Here is a 15775-nt window from a genome sequence, read left to right on the forward strand (position 1 = left end):
TTCAAAAAGTTTCTTTAAGCTGCAGAATGTTTAAAAACAAAATAAACTTGTAAGAAATACATTTTTAACTTCATTTTTTGTTACAAGCATTCTAGGGAAGATCATCACCATCCTTTTAATAAAATATATTTTTGCATTTCTATGTATAAATATATTCAATACACCTGAATTTTTGATTCTTATCCCTTCTGTATCTACAGGCGCTTATCAAAAGCATCACAACATTAAGAAAAGCTTTCTGCTATTGCTTCGGTCACAGAATTAAAAAGAAATTAAAAACAGTCACCTACTCTTCACCCTTGGATATTATGTGAAATTAGAGAGGAATGGATGTCATAGTGATGTTCTTCCCAACATTTTAAAGGATTTTAAAGCAGCGAGGGTTATTTTGCAGAAGTACAGAAGCAGACTGGTTATGAGGACATGCAGGCAGCAGGTTGGTCAGTGCGATTTTCAACATTCACCAAAACGCTTTGTGTTGTGACATCACAACCACGACAGATTGGTCGTCACAATATGGTCAGTGTTGTATTCAAGCCTCATGTCATGGACGTGGTGGTGGTTTTCTTGGTGAGAACCACAGGCCTCCAGGCTGTTCACCAAAGAAGAATGTCTCATTCATTCATTCATCCATTCATTATCTGTAACCCTTATCCAGTTCAGGGTTGCGGTGGGTCCAGAGCCTACCTGGAATCATTGAGCGCAAGGCGGGAATACACCCTGGAGGGGGCGCCAATCCTTCACAGGGCAAGAATGTCTCAGCCAGATAAATTAATCTGACTACATTTATCATTAAACCTTCTGCTGGTCTCAGCACTGAGCAACACCTTCCTCCTTCATCACAGGTGGAGTGTTTACTATAGAGACATGATGGAGGTCAGTGGCAATTTTGGCATTTTGGGTGGCACAGGGCTCCACTGACTCGACATTTACAGCCTCCTGAGGTGTCTCCTCGTCCCTGAGGACAAACAATAGGTCCACATTAATGTAAGATAAAGAATAACAGTCTTTAGACAAAACAGATACATCCTCACACCTGAGAAGGTCATCGCATGTGATTTGTAATAAAGTGCGTGTGTGTGTGTGTGTGTGTGTGTAAGTTGCTATATTTACCAGAGGTCCCCATCTGGCCTGTTTGGTCACCCAGCAGATCTCCGTCTTGCACATTAAGCAACAGAGCCAGTCACAACCGTCTTTCTTCTGCACAATCACTTTGCATTTAGGGCAGTACATGGCTTCCCCATTTTGCACCAACATCTGGAGCAGACACAGCAAAGCTGGTTATCAACCGTTGAGCCATAACTGTGTATTTACAGCAGCGCGTGGCTGGTTACATGTATGCTTTAGATCACAGACGGGTGAAAAGTGATTGTGTTTAAGGTTTCTGACCTCCAGCATGTCTTTGCTTTTTCTGGCTGCAACGTCGTTCTCCGCTCGGACGCGAAGATCGTCCTGATATTCTTTACAGTTCATGCCTTTGTGAATGGCCTGGAGAAGAAAAACATGACTGGTTTGTAAAGTTCTCATATGTAATTAGACACGGCTGAACCGAGGGTGTGAATTTTGTTCAGATTTATAGGTAGCAATATGCCATTCATTGTGAAAAACCACAAGTTCAGTCTAAATAAAGCATGAGAAAAGTGAGACGGGAGGCGTGGTCACCTTGCAGAGGATGCAGTTGGTCTGGTTGCAGATGTTGCAGTTGAACTCGTTGACGTCGTCCTCGTAGATGCACCAGCCTGGACAGTCGGGGGTCTGACAGTGATAACTGTTCTCACTGCGAGACTCTGCGATGCTCAGGCGCTTTTCCAGGAACTTCTGATACTCCTCTGGAGACAACAACTGGGAGAGAAACGTCAGTCAACAGCTGCTTGGACATGATAAAGAGACACATCTGAGAAATCAGCCATTTTCTCAAATTATTATGTGTCATCTTCCTTGTTGGTCCACCTTGTAGATCAGTGGCGGATGCTGGTCTTTCAAGGAGGGGAAGATCAATTTCGGCCTACATCATAAAATGTGTCGGTTTATTTATACGTAAATTCTACCCTCCGTTCCTTTTCAAGAAAATGATCTTTGACCCTGTCGTACCAACAAGGCGTCTTTTCCAGGGACTTGACTAGTGTCCTCTCAATGGCCAGCAGAGCTAGGCTGCTTAAACGGCTCGCTGATTCGCTCATTTCGCTGTCAATCAAAAAGGGATTCAGCCTCAGACAGATCATCCAATCATCATGCAGAAGCTGAGCGTCCGGGCCAGCCGAGGCCGGCCCACTGCCCCATAGACCCCCAGAGACGCTGAGCGTCCGATGGACGGGACAAAGCCCAGCATTTATCCAATGACCCGTCTCGTTTCGCTGCTTCGCTATTGAACTCTGTGGACGCTCAGCGTCCTGACTGTTTAAAGCACTGTGAAGCTGCGGGAATGATTGAGAGGAAAGCCGCGTCTTTACCAGTGATAAGAAGCTGATTCTGAACAAAAGTTGAGCGCTCTCTAGTCCTTCATTAGTGGGGTTTAAAAACTCTGCAGCACTGCTGTGTCTGATCCACTCTACACCAGCACAACACACACTAACACACCACCACCACGTCAGTGTCACTGCAGCGCTGAGAATGATCCACCACCACATCACACCTGCTCTGTGGGGGTCCTGAGCGCCGAACAACCGGGTGAAAGTGGGTTAACAAAGTATGCAGAGCAACTGGTAGTTACACTCTGTAGTTTGTGAACTACAAAGTGCTCCTGTGTGGTCTGTGGCGCTAATAAAATACACATTTAGTGTAGACCCAAGGAGATCATTTTAATTTTATGGCTGATTGGTGTATAATATTCTGAGATTATTGTGGAATTTGATGTCCATAACGACTCTAAGCTACTTACTGTTTTAATTTCTCTGTCCTGAAGTGTGCAAGCACAGGAGTATGCTTCATCCATGTAAGGACAGATCACTTCTGCATCCGTACAGTTCACAATGGTTTGCTTCAGACATTCCCTGATGACAAGAAAGAGAAAAAACAAATAAATCTTTTCTTAGTTTATGGTCAGGATTGAGTGTCATGTACTTGAAATGTGATAATACAAGCACTCTTTACCATGAAGAGGACATAGTACACCACTTTTCCACAAGGATACACAGTTGTAGGGTTTTAATGTAACATCTGAGACATGCTGTGGCAAAATGCTTTAAGGATTAAATAAATTTAAAAAAAAACAGCAGTGTTCTCCCCCTGTGTAAACAGCTCCTGTTCAGAACGCCCGCTTTCAGCACTTGTTCCTTTAAATGATAATGAGCCGCTGTTCACCCCGACCCCGAGCGCACAGCAGTGAGGAGCGAGGAGCAGAAGCTTGCTGAACAGATTTATTGCACGCTGAGCTCCAGATCCCCACATTAACATGCACATGTACTGATCAAGTGAATTTACATAGTATCCACTTTAATAATTTAACTTATGAACTTATATCGTAATAGAAAAATTGGTCTGGGACGTTATTCTTTTCTCAAGTTTCTGAAGCCTTAAAAATGCTCATCTTTCACCCTGTAACAGTGCACTTCAAAAGAAGCCTCAGAGCTTAGAGCTAGAATTGGAAAAGGGCGTTGAATACCTGCAAAAGCTGTGGAGACATTCTCTGAGTGTGGCGCCCTCCCCTGGCTTGGCTGAACAAAAGCAGATGGTGCACTCCAGCTCCTCCTTGTTGCTCACAAGGTCATGAGAATCGGTCTCCAGCAGTGAGATTAAGTTCTTCTCTCGTTCCTCAATAATGGACTAAATCACAGCCCGGGGATGAAACAGAAAGAAGGACTTTTATCAAATAATTCCACATAATGAATATCAGACGGCAGCCATGGTTTGTAATAGCACTAAACAGCTTTATTAACAACATTGATGAGTTTGTAAGTCTATACACTTAAAGACTGACCTGCTGCTATACTGTTTCTGTCTTTGTTATGATTTACCAAAAGAGGTCATTATAAATACCTCTCCGTACTGAGTGTACCTGTTCATACTGTAGTCGAGCCAGCTGCTCCTGCTGAAGTCTCTGGATCTCTGATTGGTCTGGCTTGTACAGCTCTGGTACTTTGTAGTTAACAGGTCTCTCAGCGCTGCACATCTCACACCCTGGACGAGTGGGTTTGTTCAGAAAGGTGCACTGCAAACAGGACCAGCCAATCTACAGCAGCAGTAAAATAAATTGGGTTAAATGATGTAAAAACTAAAACTGCAGGGTGATAACAAACAGGAAATAACACAGAGATGTGGTTAAGACACATTTAGGTGGTCTACTAGGCTAACACATCATCTACATGGAACATGATATTTTTCTACAGATTTTACTAAACACTGTGTGGGTTTGCTCCAGGTGAATGTCTGTAAGGAGTGTGATGTGTTCTCCCTGTGTCTGCGTGGGTTTCCTCCGGGTGACTGTCTGTGAGGAGTGTGGTGTGTTCTCTCTGTGTCTGCGTGGGTTTCCTCCGGGTGAATGTCTGTGAGGAGTGTGGTGTGTTCTCCCTGTGTCTGCGTGGGTTTCCTCCGGGTGACTGTCTGTGAGGAGTGTGGTGTGTTCTCTCTGTGTCTGCGTGGGTTTCCTCCGGGTGAATGTCTGTGAGGAGTGTGGTGTGTTCTCCCTGTGTCTGCGTGGGTTTCCTCCGGGTGACTGTCTGTGAGGAGTGTGGTGTGTTCTCCCTGTGTCTGTGTGGGCTTCCTCCAGGTGACTGTCTGTGAGGAGTGTGGTGTGTTCTCCCTGTGTCTGCGTGGGTTTCCTCCGGGTGCTCCGGTTTCCTCCCACGTTCCAAAAACACGTTGGTAGATGGATTGGTGACTCAAAAGTGTCCGTAGGTGTGTGTGTGTTTGTGTGTCGCCCTGTAAAGGACAGGCACCCCCTCCAGGTGGTGTTCCCGCTTTGCACCCAGTGATTCTGGGTGGGCTCCAAATACACCGTGACCCTGAACTGGATAAGGGTCACAGACAATGAATGAATGAGTTTAGTAAATAAGCAGTGAATTTCCATTCAAATGTGAAGAACTGTGTTTCCGGGATGTTTTTCCCTAGAAAACCTACATGAATTTTGACCAGGGTTCAAGACTTAGCATCTAGTAGTATGTTTTTATGTGTCTTTATGTGGCTCTAGAGATGTATGTGACAATGTTAAATTTTACCGGTTCTGGCTTATTGGGTGGAAGCCGTTTTTGTTTCGGAGGTAGTACAGGTTTGGGGTTTTGTGGAGGTTGTTTTCTTCTTGCTCCTGGGTCCATTGGGCTTCTGGGTTGAAGGTTCTCTAATATACCTTGAGACATCAGTAAAAGGAATTGAGTCAAGCTTTTTCGTCTATACTTCATGGAAATGACAGCTGTTTTTCGACAGGTTTCAGCAGCGGAGTGATAGTGAACTGACTTTTGATGAGATCAAATGAGTCTGATTCACATGTTCATGTTGTAAATGAATGCTGTAAAAAGTCAGTTTTACGGATCTTTGTCTCATAAAATAAAGGCAAGTATATTATTTCTCAAGCTACTAATTACACTACAGAAAATAAGGGAAAGCTCAGTGTAAAACCAAAAATCACAAACCAAAAAAGAGTTAGCTACCAGTCTGCCCTTAAATTTTGTCTTAAACAAATTTTTAATAATAAATCAACAGAAGTCATAGATTTTTCTGTCAACACAATATTTTAAGGCAGGTGTAAGTGAGGTAGCTTAATTTCATCTGAAACAGAAGCCTGTTAGAAGCCTTTTCACAAATTGAACTTACACCCTCTTGGCTCAGGATTAGCACATTGTGGAGAATGTGGAGAAAGGTAGTTTCTACCTTCAATCCGTCTGTCCTCCTCCTCCTGTTTCTGCTTCTCTCGGGTGAGATTAGATGCCTGTGCTGATCTGATGAAGAGGAAGGCCTGGTTGTTATCTTCTGTTACACTGTGACTGAACAAAGTGTCTGAGTCCTGAGCCAGACGTTTCCCGAAGACCCAGCACTGCAGAGACGGGTGGAAACCATAGTCACGGTGTATCTGTAAAACAGAAACAAGTGTTCATCACTTCAGACTTTCTGGTTAGTGTAAAACACACACACACACACACACACACAAATCAAAACTGGAAAATACAGCTGTGTTAAAGTAGAACATATACAGTAAGTCTTAAAGAGGAAGCTTGTTTGAATCTACATTCATAACAGGTTTTATGCAATAATTACTGCTAAAGCACTGTACTTTATATCCCTGGACTTTCCACAGTTGATGAGCTGTAAAAGAAACACAGAGAGGCATCCTGGCTTAGAAGGAATGCCGTCTGACGTGTCTGCAGAATTACATAACCCCACAGCAAAACATATACGTAATGAACTTTCAACAAAGGAATGTACAATTACTAAAACCTCTTAAAGCCACCAACTTCAGATCACACTGAGAAACAGAGGAAACGGCAAATTCAACCATGGAGCAGACTTTACTCAGAATCAGGTCGTCAGGCTTCAGCACTGAATGTAATTATTATCATTCTATTTAAATCCCTAATTAAAAAAGTAGTAAAGCTCGTAGATTAAAACTCTCTTAATGATATCAAGAATTAACAAGAGGCTTAAATCACTTATTACTTATTTTATGAATGATAACGATTATTATACATATAGACGGATCATTCATTCTAACCCTGGACGAGGTATCAGTCCATCACAGGGCATCACACACTCACCCAGTCACTCACACACAACCACTCACAACCTAGGACCCTGAGAGTAACAGTGACACTACTGTGTCATGTTTTCCTTCTTTACCTTTTCCTTCAAGTGTGCAGTCGTCATGCCTGGATTCACCAGCATTGTTATAGGAATGCTGACATCAGCCAATGCATCTTCAACCCCAACTCTTAGTCTGAAGGGATATGGCAGATTAGCACAGTTAGTTCTCTGGATCTTTTGTTGTTACAGACAAAATGTTAAAGATATGAGCTGATGCTGCAGTAGGAAATTGCTGTAAGAACTCATGTGGTGCAGTGTGGTCAGCTGTGTGGGGAACTAGTCTTATCTGCTACAAAGAGATGTTATAAGCAATATTACCCACTTCTCTAAACCAAGCACTGCTTTGTAAAGCTACCTGAAGGACACTTGAGAATGGACGTCCTGACGGAGCTGCACAGACACGGGAACGTTTAAAGGAAGGAGTTTCTCAAGGCATCGCACTGCCTCTGCTTTGTCTCCAGCGTTAATGGCCTCAGAAAGCAGCTGAACCAAGTCTGTAGCTGGAAAATGCAGATATATCAGCTACATTTTATTAGATGTTGGCATGTGTTATTAAATGGCCTCTTTGGAAAACCACAAGTGAAAACAATATCCATGAATAATCTGATTGATCTGAATGATGATTAGAGATGATAAACGCTAGGTGTGATATTGTACATAAATTAAAAAGAATATGATCTAGTTCCATAAAATATATTATTAATAACTCTTTAAAATTCTAAAATTTTACATGGTATTTTTCAAGTGAACAGTATTTTATGTTGTAAACTATGCTATCACACCATAAAGAAAGCTACAGCAACTGTTTACAGTATGATAACGTGAGTCTGTTAAAGGTGTTCTTCTCAAATGAAGCATTTCAATTACAAACAGCTCATTCAAGCATTGCTTTGTAGTAAGTATCATTTGTTAATAATATTGTTATTAATGTTGTGAATATATTCTCAGACACTCTCAAAGAGCATTGTACACCAACTCTATACTTTAGTCCATCTATTGCTCTTACACCAAACTTGTTGTTCCACTGTTTCTAAAGTCAGGGACGGACACAGGACGCCGTTGGGTGGATGTTTTTGGTCGGTGGACTCTTCTCAGTCCAGCAGTGACACTGAGTGGTTTAAAAACTCAAGTAGCATCTGCTGTGTCTGATCCACTCTACACCAGCACAACACACACTAACACACCACCACCACATCACTGTCACTGCAGCGCTGAGAATGATCCACCACCCAAACAAAGTATGCAAAGCAACAGATGGGCTACAGTCTGTAATTCTAGAAATACAATGTGCTGCTCTGTGATCAGTGGAGCTGAGTGAAACGGATCCGTTTTAGTGTTTCAGCAGATCAGTGTAACTGCGGTTTGTAACTCAGGTAAGAGGTAGTAATACATTAATTAACACTGAACATCTGGATTACGATCATGGTTTCAGTAGTGTACAACTATTTGGCTGTTAATGCAGCTGTCAAATTCTGTGTATCATATTATGAGACTAAATCCTGGTATGTTTTATTTTTTATAGGAAGGGTTTCTGACATGGATTTTACTAGAGTGAAAGTGAAATACACTGCGGCATCAATACAAAAACATAATGATGATGCCATGCTGGAGAAAAGGGAATTCCAAGGAAGATTTATTCCTCTACAGTTTGAAACCAAATGAAACCATTCAGAGCTGTTTAATGTTGAATGCTTTGTTCTAAGAAATTTATAGGAGTTTAAATATATTTTTCTAGAAAGCCATTCTTACTGAAGGGGTCCACAGAAGGTGCTTTAATGTAATGACAATTACTTTGATCAGATTTAACATTATTTTACCACAATTCAACATCCCATAAATAGATAAAAAGTCATGTAGTCTCCTCTTGGTTGCAGAGAGTGAATAAAACATCTGAATGTTAAATGCCATTTAGATAGTGTTGTATCAAACCAATATTATTCTTATATTTCCTGATAGTCTCCGCCTCTGTACCTTTTTTGATGCTGCTGGGGTCATACTGTGCTGCCATGTCTTGTCCTGAATGCAGAGAATAAGAATGAATAGAAAAGTTAATCTATCATTGTTTTAATTTAAACTCTTAAGCTTCTGCTTTCTCTGGGAAGGCTTTTTACTGGACACTGGAAGATTGCTGTGAGGATTTGAGGGCATTCAGCCATGTGAGCATTAGTGAGGTCAGGCACTCGTTTTGGATGATTAGTTCTGGATCACAAACACCACTCCATTTCATCCCAAAAGTACTAGATGCAGGTCCTTCACACCTGAGAATACGACCGCACTGTTCCACAGCATATTATTGGTGGCTTAATAGCACCTAGCCCAGGGGTCGGCAACCCGCGGCTGTTTGATCTGATGCGGCTCAGCTTTTGTAAATAATTAATGAGTATTTAATTAAAATGTATTTTATTTTGGTTCGTTCATTTTCAAAATGTAATTCTATGAAAATTATGGCGATCTTGTAACATCTAAAATATTTTAATATTTAATATTTAAAATATATTTTTGTCGCTTTTAATACACGTCACAACTTCCAACGTGCGACACCCGCCAGTGTGCGGTTTCTCGAACTTTTTGACCGCTGACTGCACGGCGCCAGTAAAATAATGACGGCACGCAGAGAGAGGAGAGCATTTTGTTTGCTGCCAGTGGATAATTTGAGTTCGGCGTTTTTTTCCCCATTACTACAGGGACTCAAATAGACATTGAGTATTTTACTTAACCTTCAACCCGACGTCTTTTTTTCAGAGTTAAAAATGTTTATTTTTTCATTACTAAAGGGACTCAAATAGACATTGAGTATTTTACTTAACCGTCAACACAACGTATTTTTTTCCTGTGGTAAAAATGTTTTGTTGCATGCAGAAATGTTATTTCATTTTCTCTGTAGTCGTTCATTGATTTCATAAATGTAACACAGTATAGTTTGTTTATACATAGCACAAAGGCAAAAAACCCTGTTATGCGCAGTGTTATTTCATTTAAAATTTGAAAAGGGTTTTGTGGCTCCCAGTGTTTTCTTTACTGTGTGAAATGGGTCCAAATGGCTCTTTGAGTGGTTAAGGTTGCCGACCCCTGACCTAGCCCACATTTACTATTGATTATGGTGACCTCAGGGTCACAAAGACCCTTGGGGTTTGCCCCAAAGTATTGGATTGTATTGCTTAATTCTTTACTATGGGGATTATACACAGTGTTTTCACTTCCAAAGTGTGTTTGTCCCTCATATTAGTGCCTTATTCCTTTGGTGAAGTTTTTCTAATTGTATTTTGGTTTCATCTGTGATATGCAGAGCTTTTGAATATTATTTTTAGACCAAATTGTCCAAAATGTATTAATAAACATGCTGATAGTAGCTAGACATATAATTGGTTCCTCTGCAGTTAAATAGGGAAGTCAGTATTTGTTTATATATATATATATATGTTTACTACAGCTGTTTTAGTGCTTATGGAGTAAATAAATAAAAGACAAAAATTTATATTTGAAATTATTTTATGCTCTTATTCTTTACTGATTACTCATGAAAACACGTTACTTGCGAAGTCAAAAAAGTCCCGTGAAGAAGGCATTTACAGGTTCTTACTGGAAATAACCGTTCCACCTTAAATAGGCAGTAGTTACGTTCAGGCGCCTCGAGCGATAGAACGTAACGTCTCTCCATTTAAGGTGGAACGAAAAGTTTGACAGAGAAGCGAGCAAAATAGGCAAATAACTTCTGTTTTATTGATGAGGTTCTTATAAAACAAAATAACAACAGGCTTTAAATGAAATAAACCTACCTTTAAAGAGAAGGAACAGGCCGCTTTCAGCTCGACCATAAGTTCCTGGCGCTCAGCTGATCGAGTTTATAACGAGCCTGAAAGAAAAGTGAAAGAAAGGAGCGTTAAGGAAGTGGGTTGATCTCCGGAGGATTCCAGCTAAAGATTCCTGCTCAAGTGCCTATAATTAGTCGTAAGACTTAATTATAACTTAACAAAGAATTACATTCTGAGCATTTAATAGAAAAAAATCACATAATAATGAGAAAGGGATGTAATATTATTATTATGAGATGCTAAATTGAATTCATGACTACCTCATAGTCATATATGAGTTAATGTTTGTAGTGTCATAACCCCACCCCCCAAATAATAACAATAATAATTATTATAATAATAATATAGTCCACCTGGGTCCCACTAATACCCACCACAGACCAGAGCTCAAACCCATATTGAACACATCCAGTGTGGACCCCAGTTCGGTGCACTGTCTGGGGATTAGAAAGTTGTTTATGAATTACAAGATGTCGTATCAAGAGTAATACAATATCATTGTTATGCGATTCTAAGCCATATTTTAATTTTTATCATTATTCTTTAGTTACTAGGTTTAGGTTCTTCAGTCACTTTCTTAATAACTCGTTATAATCGATTTCTACGAACATTTGGAAAAATATCATAAAACGTGTATGTCTGTGGTTAAATAAGAAGTGTAAATATGTTTGTTGTTTATGTAAATTTATGTTGTTTCGCTGTTTCTTTTTTGTATGAAGTGTGGAAATTCAGCTTCGAGTTTGAACATATCCAGAAGATGGCGCCAGAGTTTCCTTTCCAGTTAGGAACGTAGGGCATAAGTCCGCAAATTGGGACACCCACCCTGGAATGTTAGTGTAAAGCAAGTTGCGTATGTTCTGCGCAGGTCAATTGTGATATTTCATAGAGGTCTGTTATGCGTCAAAGCTACGCAGATATAAAGATTGTGGACACGCAGCGCTCAGAACTGAATCCGCATGGCGACAAGGACACACTGTGAGTTCCTACTAGAAAACAAACCTTATTACTTTTTAGCTTGTGTTTCTGGTTTTACGTGTTTTAAAACATAAGCTTAGTCTGCGTTTGTGTGACGGTGTAGCGTTGTTTTGTCGCCAAATTAAACTAGCGTAACACTAAACCTGTTTCAGTTCCACCTTAAATGTTGTAACATTTCAGCTTCTCTACAAAACAACTGCTTCATTCACCATAATCACTGCCAAGCGTCGACTAGAAGGGTGTTGATAACCCAGCTCTAGGCTGTGGAGCAGTGGAACGGTGTTTTCTGGAGTGTTTTTAGGATGAGCTGGAGTGGTGTCTGATCCAGAACTAATCTAATAACTACAGTGCCTAACCTCAGCAAAGAGGGTTGAATGCAATCAAATCCGCTCAGCAGTGTTCTCCTCCTTGAAATGTAAAGACTTCCCAGAAATTTAGAACCTGTTGTTGTTGTTGTTGTAGTAAAGAGGCAACACACAGTTGTATCTCTTCAATTAAAAAATGCAGGGGTCCAGATTATTAGGCCACAGTGTGTTTATCCTGTGCCTGTTTTCTGTTTTCTCTTCAGGAGGAAGATATTATGGAGGAGAAGGCTACATCCTATGAGCGTGTTGTGTACAAGAACTCCTCTGTTTACCACTACATGAAAATCTACCTGTAAGTCATCTCTTTTATTATCCCACGTAAGTGAAGTCTTAAAGAAAAAAAGACTTAAAATGTACAAAAATATTGTTTACATGTTCATCCTCAGTCAAATCTCCATGTTAATGATTAATTTTGTGAAACCTGTTTGTGTTTTTACACACAAACAGAGTTCTGGAAAATGGAAACAGACGCGTCGGTGCAGAAGAGTTCAAGCAGCTGATCATCTCTGGAGTCAAAGACTTATACGGAGAGGTAGGAACATCTTATGAAAATATTCTTCCCATCAAAAGTTTAGGCTTATTTTTGGATTATAAGAAGATATGGTTCTTTACACACAATCTGAAGTGTTTAATTCATACTAATAACTTTAAATCTTTGACTCTACGTCTCTTTTAACTCTTGAATAGTTAGATTTGAAGCTTTAAATAGACTCTCTCTGTGTTAGGGTGTGTGTGGTTAACCTGTGTAACTGTAAATAAGTTCAATGCTATGATCTACTCCATTAGATGTTTGAATGGTTTGGTATTTAACTCCCTTTAAGATGCCCATAAGGATGCCCTGCGTATGTGTTGTAGGTTGGAGCTGCGTTCCCCTTTGACGTGTTGTCATTTGACCCAACTACGTTATCAGCTGTACTTCGTGTGTACAACAGGTGAGCTGTAATATTTTTGCAGAATCTTTGATTATTTACTGATCACTTGTGAGAGGAGTTTTTTGATGTGCAGTTTTAGACATTTTAAAATTATATTCCATTGCTTTTGTCTTCCCAGTGGTCTGGTGAAACTGTGGAGTGCAATAACCTTGACTGGATCATATGCAAATGAACCATGTGCTTTCAGAGTCACCCAGGTAGGTTTTCATTCTAATACTTTTACGTTTTTTTAATTTCTAAATTAGGTGCACGGTGTGTTTATTGTGGCATTATTAGAACTCTGACTTTGATACTGAAACAAAGTCTTGAAACTTGCACCTCTATGTGAAACCCAGGTTTAACCTGGTGCTGTAAAAAGAAAGAAAGAAAGAAAGAAAGAAAGAAATTCTGGCCTGGACTAGACAGATAATTAGATTACCTGGAGTAATTGGGTGCAAGGCGGGAATACACCCTGGAGGGGGTGCCAGTCCTTCACAGGGCAACACTCACACATTCACATACACACTCACAACTACGGACACTTTTGAGTCGCCAATCCACCTACCAACGTGTGTTTTTGGACTGTGTGAAGAAACCGGAGCACCCGGAGGAAACCCACGCAGACACAGGGAGAACACACCAACTCCTCACAGACAGTCACCCGGAGGGAACCCACGCAGACACAGGGAGAACACACCACACAGACAGTCACCCGGAGGAAACCCACACAGAGACAACACACCACACTCCTCACAGACAGTCATCCGGAGGAAACCCATGCAGACACAGAGAGAACACACCACACAGACAGTCACCCAGAGGAAACCCACACAGACACAGAGAGAACACACCACACTCCTCACAGACAGTCACCCGGAGTGGGAATCGAACCCACAACCTCCAGGTCCCTGGAGCTGTCCCTGGACACCTACCTACTGCGCCACAGTGCCGCCCTAGATAGATTATTTAAAAGGTTATTAATCCAGAGCCAAACAAGTAAATTATACAAAACCCAATACAAACATATAATTAAAGAATATAAAAATTAAGTTAATTAAAATGAACAAAAATCAAAAGCAATAATAGACAATAGAAATAATTAAAATGGTAGGATCCATCAATATTATATTTTCATTGTGTGCCTCTTAAATGTAGAAGTAAGAACATTGTCTAGTGTGTTAGGGGATTAGAAAGTGTTTGTATCGTTTTCCAGAGCTTACAATGCACTTGTTCACCAGCAGATGGCAGCAGTGGGTCTTGTTCAGTAATTGTACCACTGCCAAAGATGACTTGACACTTTTAGTTAATTCGCTGACATTATTGTAAACAACTTTCAGAGTGGGATTATGCCCTGGGTGTCTTCTGAACTTTGAGCAAATTTTTTGCTTTTGATAAGAGACGGACTCGAGCTTAAATTTCTCTGTTCTCTTCAGGTATCGCCATATTTACTTGCTTTGTCTGGAAACAGCCGTGAGATGGAGGTCTAACAGTTTCGTCTGAAGCCAGAAAACCACCACTGTTTACATTTCCAAGATGACTTTGTTCCTGAGAAGAGGTTTGTTGAGAAACAGCATGGTCTACACACTTGGTGTAGCTGTTTGTGGGCCCAGAAAATGCATCGGACTCGAGACAAACTTAAACAGTGTGCGACTGCTGCACATTGGTGAAAGAGCCTCTCTGACCAAGACCTTCACTTCCAGAGACATACAGCTTTTCTCAGAGCTGACTGGAGACACAAACCCGCTGCATCTGGACCCTGAGTTCGCCAGGACCACGTCTTTCGAGCGCCCCATTGTCCACGGCGTGCTGATTAATGGCCTGATCTCAGCCGTGCTGGGAAGCAAAATGCCTGGGCCAGGCTGTGTGTTTCTGTACCAGGAAATTCGCTTCCCCGCGCCGCTCTACGTCGAAGAGGAGGTGGTGGCCGAGGCAGAGGTCAAAAAGATCAAAATGTCCTTCGCCTTCATCTCCGTTTCCTGCTCTGCCAAAGACAAAGTGGTCATGGAGGGCGAGGTGATTGTCATGATGCCGGATCCATCATGAGGACTGTAAAGAAGTCATGAAGGACGTTAAAAGGAAGTTAATGTGTGGGGATTTCTGTTTGTTTTTAGAAATAAATTTAAATATCACAATATATTGCCTAGATATTGTCCCACCTTATCAGAGTGGGAGAGAACATAAAGCTCCATAACCACAAAAATAAACCTACATAAATAACTGTGAAGGCTCATAGCATTTTATTAATTTGCATATGCTACAAACTTTATTGCAAATGATTCATTGTTTAAGACTTAGCAGCCCCTATTGGCAAGGTTGCAGATTGCAGCTAGCTTCAAAATAACAATCCCCCTTCCACAACCCTCACTTTCCAAGCTGCTGCTTCAGCATAAAAACTCCACAGCTATTGTTCAGAGCCAGAGGACCACTCACTGTGTAGATACGGGGGGTTCGTTCTAAACTAACGAAAACAAAATGATTCCTAGTTACAAGCAATTCTACACCATTATATACAACATTCCATTTCTGCAAAACGATCCCCCGAAATCTTACACACCGCACCTTTAATGTGGGCTTATATCAGCGGTCATAGAAGACCTATGTGTGGTATTACGTAGCGTTATGATCAGTGACCTACAGTGAAGTGTTAAAGAGATGTTTGGTTTATTGTCAGAAGCCTGGAGATGTTGTAAATATCTGTAAAACTGTTGTACACAGATAAACAATGAGCGTGATTTAATAAAGACATCAAAGTTAGTATTATTTCATTTGAGAATGGCTTCATTTCATGACACTCCTGGATTCCTATGAAGCTGGTTTGATGGTCAGGTGTAGATTTAGGTTTGTTTAGAGGAAAATGAAAGACTGGAGGATAACGTTACTCATCAAACCATGTATTGCTTTCGTATCACACACTGTTTCTGGGGTGTCTTATTTCCACATGTGGTTTAGCTTTGTTTGCAAGCAGTGTGTCAATGTCAGTGCT

The 15775-nt window shown here is 40.8% G+C and overlaps 3 protein-coding genes across 5 annotated transcripts; 2 read left to right on the top strand and 1 right to left on the bottom strand.

Moving 5' to 3' along the window:
• Positions 1–8: 8 nt before the first annotated feature.
• On the bottom strand, positions 9–11992 carry rbck1 (RanBP-type and C3HC4-type zinc finger containing 1). Of its 2 annotated transcripts, XM_066670787.1 has the most exons (14): positions 11873–11992; positions 10506–10582; positions 8701–8745; positions 7085–7229; positions 6766–6862; positions 5803–6001; positions 5154–5281; positions 3995–4168; positions 3602–3762; positions 2879–2990; positions 1663–1842; positions 1390–1488; positions 1114–1257; positions 9–958 (listed from the first exon to the last, which is right to left on the bottom strand). In XM_066670787.1, the coding sequence occupies exons 3-14, from the start codon at positions 8735–8737 to the stop codon at positions 878–880; spliced, it is 1557 nt and encodes a 518-aa protein (XP_066526884.1). In that variant the 5' UTR covers positions 8738–8745; positions 10506–10582; positions 11873–11992; the 3' UTR covers positions 9–877. The 2 variants fall into 2 exon arrangements, with proteins under 2 accessions (XP_066526884.1, XP_066526883.1); XM_066670786.1 differs by lacking the exon at positions 11873–11992 and having other exon boundaries at positions 10506–10628.
• On the top strand, positions 11377–14364 carry rpp14 (ribonuclease P/MRP 14 subunit). Of its 2 annotated transcripts, none has more exons than XM_066670790.1 (6): positions 11377–11516; positions 12085–12173; positions 12329–12413; positions 12737–12813; positions 12932–13010; positions 14226–14364. In XM_066670790.1, exons 2-6 carry the CDS (start codon positions 12097–12099, stop codon positions 14277–14279), a joined length of 372 nt encoding a protein of 123 aa, XP_066526887.1. In that variant the 5' UTR covers positions 11377–11516; positions 12085–12096; the 3' UTR covers positions 14280–14364. The 2 variants fall into 2 exon arrangements, with proteins under 2 accessions (XP_066526887.1, XP_066526888.1); XM_066670791.1 differs by lacking the exon at positions 11377–11516 and adding an exon at positions 11631–11931.
• Positions 14326–15010, top strand: LOC136696398 (hydroxyacyl-thioester dehydratase type 2, mitochondrial-like). The gene has a single exon (XM_066670789.1). It carries the CDS (start codon positions 14326–14328, stop codon positions 14833–14835), a length of 510 nt encoding a protein of 169 aa, XP_066526886.1. The 3' UTR covers positions 14836–15010.
• Positions 15011–15775: the final 765 nt, after the last annotated feature.

Source organism: Hoplias malabaricus, chromosome 5 (assembly GCF_029633855.1).
Source record: "Hoplias malabaricus isolate fHopMal1 chromosome 5, fHopMal1.hap1, whole genome shotgun sequence".
In the NCBI taxonomy this organism is placed as follows: Eukaryota; Metazoa; Chordata; class Actinopteri; order Characiformes; family Erythrinidae; genus Hoplias; species Hoplias malabaricus.

Excerpts from the sequence above, each read along its gene's own strand:
- LOC136696398 (XM_066670789.1), top strand. The coding sequence starts at position 14,326 with ATGACTTTGTTCCTGAGAAGAGGTTTGTTGAGAAACAGCATGGTCTAC.
- rpp14 (XM_066670790.1), top strand. The coding sequence starts at position 12,097 with ATGGAGGAGAAGGCTACATCCTATGAGCGTGTTGTGTACAAGAACTCC. Across the intron at positions 12,174-12,328 it reads CACTACATGAAAATCTACCT|AGTTCTGGAAAATGGAAACA; the intron begins GTAAGTCATCTC and ends ACACACAAACAG. Across the intron at positions 13,011-14,225 it reads GTGCTTTCAGAGTCACCCAG|GTATCGCCATATTTACTTGC; the intron begins GTAGGTTTTCAT and ends TGTTCTCTTCAG.
- rbck1 (XM_066670787.1), bottom strand. The coding sequence starts at position 8,737 with ATGGCAGCACAGTATGACCCCAGCAGCATCAAAAAAG. Across the intron at positions 5,282-5,802 it reads GGAGGACAGACGGATTGAAG|GTATATTAGAGAACCTTCAA; the intron begins GTAGAAACTACC and ends TGATGTCTCAAG. Across the intron at positions 959-1,113 it reads AGGCCAGATGGGGACCTCTG|GGACGAGGAGACACCTCAGG; the intron begins GTAAATATAGCA and ends GTTTGTCCTCAG.